Source organism: Symphalangus syndactylus, chromosome 8 (genome assembly GCF_028878055.3).
Source record: "Symphalangus syndactylus isolate Jambi chromosome 8, NHGRI_mSymSyn1-v2.1_pri, whole genome shotgun sequence".
Classification (NCBI taxonomy): domain Eukaryota; kingdom Metazoa; phylum Chordata; class Mammalia; order Primates; family Hylobatidae; genus Symphalangus; species Symphalangus syndactylus.
Genome location: NC_072430.2, coordinates 16,038,185 through 16,044,206, shown reverse-complemented (window position 1 = coordinate 16,044,206; position 6,022 = coordinate 16,038,185). Strand labels below are relative to the sequence as shown.

At 53.5% G+C, this 6,022-nt stretch overlaps 1 protein-coding gene across 1 annotated transcript; it reads left to right on the top strand.

The window, feature by feature from the left end:
- The first annotated feature begins 376 nt into the window (after positions 1–376).
- Positions 377–5,322, top strand: LOC134737417 (uncharacterized). The gene is made up of 2 exons (XM_063645404.1): positions 377–460; positions 1,666–5,322. Exons 1-2 carry the CDS (start codon positions 377–379, stop codon positions 2,785–2,787), a joined length of 1,206 nt encoding a protein of 401 aa, XP_063501474.1. The 3' UTR covers positions 2,788–5,322.
- The last annotated feature ends 700 nt before the right edge of the window (positions 5,323–6,022 follow it).

Sequence of the window (6,022 nt, the reverse complement as noted above, 5' to 3'; positions counted from 1 at the left end):
ATGGCCTCTCTCTGCCTCTGTGGTCTGCCCCCCCTTCAGTAGGTGGGGCTACTTACTGTTTCTGGACTATAGATCGTGTAGACCTTGAATCCTACTACTTCATGCACTTCTGAATTCACTGATGAACGTCATGTGGGTTGAGTATCTGTTTTTCCCTTATCCAGCCTGTGAGCCCCTGGAAGGCAGGAGCACTGAGTCAGCCTCAGCCTCTGCACAAGGCAAATGCTAGAAAATGCATCCACGGTTGAGTATCTCATTGAGCCAATGAGAGGATGCATAGCTGAGGAGTGGATGACTCTGTGAAGGAGTGGGTTCTTCAGGGAGAGGAGTGTGTGCAGGAGTGGATGAACCTGTGCACCTTTGCAAGAAAGGATGGATGAGGGAGTGGAACAGTGACTGGGGTCTGGGGAGTGAGAAGGGTTGCCAGCCATCTGCGGTCAGCAGGAGCTTCCAGGCCCAAGTTTGGTGTGTTGGGAGGCTGGGTGAGAAGGTGGGTTCACCCACCTGTCTAGATACCCAAGAGGCTAGTGGGGACCCAGGCCACTTTCTCCAGGAGGACACGGATGCTTTTGGGGTCTATGTCTTGTACTCCTTCCTTCCTCACCATGCTGAGGCATGCACAGCCTGTGCTGGGAACTAGGGGTACAAAGCTGAGGCCAGCACAGCCCTTTCCTGCCCCAGAGGAGTTCCCATACCAAGGGGGCGGACCTGAGTGAGTTCCCCACCCCTCCTCGACTGGAGCCTCCCCCTTGGCTCTTATGTTCTAGTCCCTTTATGTTTACATACCTCAAGAATCTGCCTTAGCTCCCCTCACCTACCTGCCATCTGCTTGGTGGCTTCTCTGTATCTCACTTCTTTGTGGCTCCCAACCCCACCACTCCACCCAGAGAGCTAGGTGCAGATCATCAGGGGCCTGCCACCAACTGCCACAAACTGCCAGCTCAGAATCTCCACCAGGATTTCTTGGTGGCACTTCAACTTCAGCACACTTAAAACTAAGTGTCCCCACCAGCACTTGGTCCTCATCTAGTGATCCCCAGCTCTGAGAGTGGTCCCACCCTTGGCCAGCTCCCGGGCCAGACACCCGCAAGGACATCTGATGTTTTCTCATGGCCCACCATGCGTTGTCCACATCTGGGCTGTTGCCAAGTCTCTTGTGCTCCTCTTCCTAAGTATTCGGAAACATGGCCGCTTTCCTGTCTCCATGACTCCTACCGTCCTCTCTTTGGGGTCCTGTACTCTTTCTTCCTGCTCCTACTCCCAGCAACATCAGCCAGAGATTTCACATCAGCCAGAGAAATCTTGTAAAAATAGGAAGCTCGCTATATCCTTTGTCAGCTAATAATGGCTTCCCCTTAGCCTAAAGAGAAGTCAGAATTTTACCTTTGTTTTAAGGTCCTGAATGATCTGGTGCCACCCAGCTCCTCAGACTCACTTCTGGCACGTTTCTGGCTCCCCAGGCTCAATTCACATGGATAATCTTTCGGTTGCAATGCTCCATCCAGACCACGCTCCATCCAGTTCATGCTCAATCCAGTCTATGCCCCATCCAGTCCACACCCCATCCAGCCCACACCCCATCCAGACCACACCCCATCCAGACCACACCCCATCTAGATCACACTGCATCCAGTCCATGCCCCATCCCGACCACACCCCAACTAGTCCACAACCGCATCCAGACCACACCCCATCCAGTCCACACCCCATCCAGTCCACACTGCATCCACTCCCTGCCCCATCCAGACCACACTCCATCCAGTCCACACCGCATCCAGTCCACACCCCATCCAGACCACACCCCATCTAGTCCATGCCCCATCCAGACCACACCCCATCCAGACCACACCCCATCCAGACCACTATTCCATCCAGTCCGAACTGCATCCAGACCTCACTCCATCTAGTCCACACCTCACCCAGACCACTCTCCATCCAGTCCACACTCCATCCTGTCTACACCCCATCCAGTCCACACCCTGTCCAGTCCACACCCCATCCAGACCACACCCCATCCGGTCCATACCCCATCTAGTCCACACTCCATCCAGACCACACCCCATTCAGTCCACATTGCATCCAGTCCACACCCCATCCAGACCACACCTCACCCAGTCCACACCCCATCCAGTCCACACCCCATCTAGACCACACCTCACCCAGACCACACCCCATCCAGACCACACCCCATCCAGTCCACACCCCATCCAGACCACACCTCACCCAGACCACACCCCATCCAGTCCACACCCCATCCAGACCACACCTCACCCAGACCACACCCCATCCAGTCCACACCCCATCCAGACCATACCCCATCCAGACCACACTTCACCCAGACCACACCCCATCCAGTCCACACCCCATCCCGTCCACACCCCATCCAGTCCACACCCCATCCAGTCCACGCCCCATCCAGACCACACTGCATCCAGTCCACACCCCATCCAGACCACACCTCACCCAGACCACACCCCATTCAGTCCACACCCCATCCAGTCCACGCCCCATCCAGACCACAGCCCATCCAGTCACACTGCATCCAGTCCACACCCCATCCAGTCCACACCCCATCCAGTCCACACCCCATCCAGACCACTACTCCATCCAGACCACACCCCAAGTAGTTCACACTCCCCTGAGTCAACACCCCATCCAGTCCATGTTCCATCCAGTTCATGCCCCACACAGACCACGCTCCATCCAATCCACGTCCCACCTCGACCACTACTCCATCCAGTCCACACTCCATGCAGTCCACTCTCCACCCCGACCATGTTCATGTGACCCATGCTCCGTCCAGTCCATGCTCCATCTGGTCCTCTGCTTTTACCCTACAGTGTCCACTCTTGTCCTCTCTCTTCTTGGCTTAGTCCCCTCATCCTTTATCTTCTAATCTAAACTTCTGAGAAGTTTTCCCTGATTGGCGAGAGCCTCTTGTTAAATGCTCTCTGCTCCTTCACAACACTTTGGCCTCCTCACATTTTGAAACCAATTCTCTGCAATAACTACTTTAATGTTGGCTTTCCCCACAATGCTGGCAGCTGCAGGAAGGCAGAGACTGTGTCTTATGTACTGGTCTAGCTCCAGCACCTCACAGATGTTCAGTAAACACAAGTTTATTTCTATGAGTGACCACATGGAAAATGTGAGTGGGCTGGAGGAGAGGTGCAGGCAGGGTGCTGTGGAGGGTCAGGGATGCAAAGGCCTGAGTTGGCTGAGGTGGGGTCGGGGCTCATGGAGGAACTGCCATTTGGTTGGGCTTGAGAGAGATGTAAGCAGACATGGACTCTGCGTGGAGGAGCAGTGCCAGCAAAGGCATATGGACAATGCCCGGGCTGTGGAGGGTAATCTGTTAGACTGGACCAGCTCACGCTTGGAGGGAGCAGGGGAGGCTGGTGCCTTGAATGACTTCCTAAGGAGTTAGGACTTCAACAGCTGGGTTGAAGGGCCCGTCTATACTGGGGTTCAGGACTTTAGAGGACAACCAAGCCCCCCTGCAGGGCTGCTGAGGGTTCTACCCTTGTCCTTTCCCTGGAGGCTAACAAATCATTGCTTTGCGTCCCATTCACATGGGATAGTTGTGCCGTGACAGGGGATGGAGAAAATCGAGGAAGACCTCCTGAAGGAGGTGGAGAGGTTGATCAGGAGCTGGGGGAACACACTGCCCACTCAGCTCTGTGGTTTGAGTCTCCAAAGGTGGTCTAGAGCATGGTGAGGATCATCAGAACTTGGGTGAGCTTGGGAAGTTTTTACCTAGAGGTTGAGGGGCCCCCTTTTATATGATGAACTGTGCCTTTGGTGTGTCCCGTTTGCCATGCAGAGCAAAGCACTGCCTTTTATCTTGATGAACAGATAGTTGACCACATAATCCCAAAGCACGGTCAATATTGTACACTTTGCCTTGTCGCGATCTTTCCAAGTTGACATGGCCTTCCTGGAGGAATTACCACTTAGGGTAGAGGCACCCCTTCCCCCATCAATGCCACTGCCCCCCATCGGAGGAGGGGTTGTTTATGTTCACCATGTGCCTGCTTCCAATGCCAAATCAAGCCTCAGAAAGCTTTCTGGAAGCGACGCCAACTTCAGGGGCAAGGCCCTGGTTCTGGGGTCAGCACCGTTCCATGGTTCCTGAAGAGATGGTAGACTATGGAACGTAGGCGTTATGTTTTTTGACCTATGTAACATGGTCCACTAACTCTCAGTATCCAATCCATCCTCGGAGGGCTTCCTGGAGGTGTTGCCAACTTCAGGGAAGAGAACACTGGGTTTAGCTTCAGCACTGCTCCACGGCAATTTCTGTGGCTCATGGTTGATGTCTGACTTGTGCAACAAGGCCTGGCTCTTTCGGGCACTAAATACACTCTCTGGGGAGTTTTCTGGAAGTGACGCAACTTGGGCTCAAGACACCGGTTCCAGCCTCAGCCGTGGTTCTGGAAGAGATGATTTGCCATGTGGCCTATGCAAAAGGAGGGATTTGTGTGAGATGGGCTGCCACTTCCCAGTAGCCTGCCAGCTTTGGAGGGCTTCGTGGAGCCAATACTACCTTCAGGGGGACCCACCAGTCCATCCTTCATTCCGCCGTGTGGCATTGAAGAGTTGCTTTCCTGTGTTGAAATTTTCTGTTTATACCAATGTCCACCTCTGATCAATCTTACATTCAGTCTCAGAGGGTTTTCCGGAGGCAGTGCCAAGTCTGGGAATGAGACAGTGGTTCTGTCCTTAGGGAGGTGGTTGACCAAAACAACTCCTGCTTTGTTCATGAAGATGGCGTGGTGGTTACTGCTCAGAATCTAATCCAACCTAAGAGGACCTCCTGGAAATGCCCTTGGTATTGAGGCAGATATGGCCTTAGGGCACTTTTTTTTTTTAATGCCCAAGACTAGAGCTCACTAATAGGTAAGATCTGGGCCTCAGGTGCCCAGTACTGTTTCCTTGGCCTGGTCAGTGTGACTAGATGGATGTTCTTTGGTTGCACATGGGCCATTTTGTATTTCTGATTTTCTCCCCACTCCCCCAACCAGCTCTGTTAGCCATGTGCCATGCCCTCCCTCCCATCTACCCACTCCTTCAGACCCAGCACAGTGCGCCTGGCACACAGCAGGCACTTAATCAGTATTTATGGAGTGATGAAATCCATATCATCGTCCACTTCTTCTCAGTGGGACTTTCGGCCTTGGAGGGCTTCCTGGAGGAGTTGCCAGTTCTGGGGATGAGCCACTGCTTCGAGCATTCATGTCAACCCCTGACCATGAAGACGAGACTTCTGGCCTGTGTGTGCTTGTCGCATGATGCATGTGCTGTGCTCAACCTCCCTTCTGGTTCCACCCAGCTCAAGGCCTTGGAGGGCTTTCTGGACGTGTCCTGAGCCTTTGTCCTCGGCGTCTCTGTGTGGTACTTGGAGAGATAGTAGACCGTATAGCGTACGCTTTATCTGTGACGTATGTAACACGGTCCACTAACCCTCAGTATCAAATCCATCCCCGAGGCTCCTGGAAACAACGCTGTCTTCGGGGAGGAACCATTGGACCCACCGCCACTTCTCCATGACACCCGAAGAGATGGTTTTCTGTATGGCATGTGTTTTTCTGCATGATGCAAAATGGCATAATCTCGCTCCTCTTAAATCAAGTTCTGCCTTGGGAAATTGCGCCATCCCTGGGGAGGAGACCTTGATTCTTTCCGGAATCAGTGCCATTCCATGGCGTTCAATGACGTGGTTGACTACGCAACACTTATTCAGTAGACACTGTGACCTGCTTCTTCTCAGCGTCAAATGTAGCCTAGAAGAGGCGCCCTCAGGCAACTTCGCGGCCATGAGCCTTCTCCCAGCCACCACCACCACCACCATCGTGCGGTACTTGAAGAAATGGTTTACCGTCCCACATACATTTTGAATATGTATGTGGGACGGTAAACCGCTTCTTGGTATCCAGCCCAGCCATCCAAACCTCCCTGGAGAAAGCCTGGAGTTCGAGGAGAGCCACGGGTCTCGGCCTCCTCGCCATGCCATGGCGCTTGG

Bases quoted from the DNA above. Each gene is read 5' to 3' on its own strand.
- LOC134737417 (XM_063645404.1), top strand. From the start codon at position 377: ATGAGGGAGTGGAACAGTGACTGGGGTCTGGGGAGTGAGAAGGGTTGC. The intron at 461-1,665 runs GTTTGGTGTGTT...CACCCCAACTAG, and splicing joins GCAGGAGCTTCCAGGCCCAA to TCCACAACCGCATCCAGACC.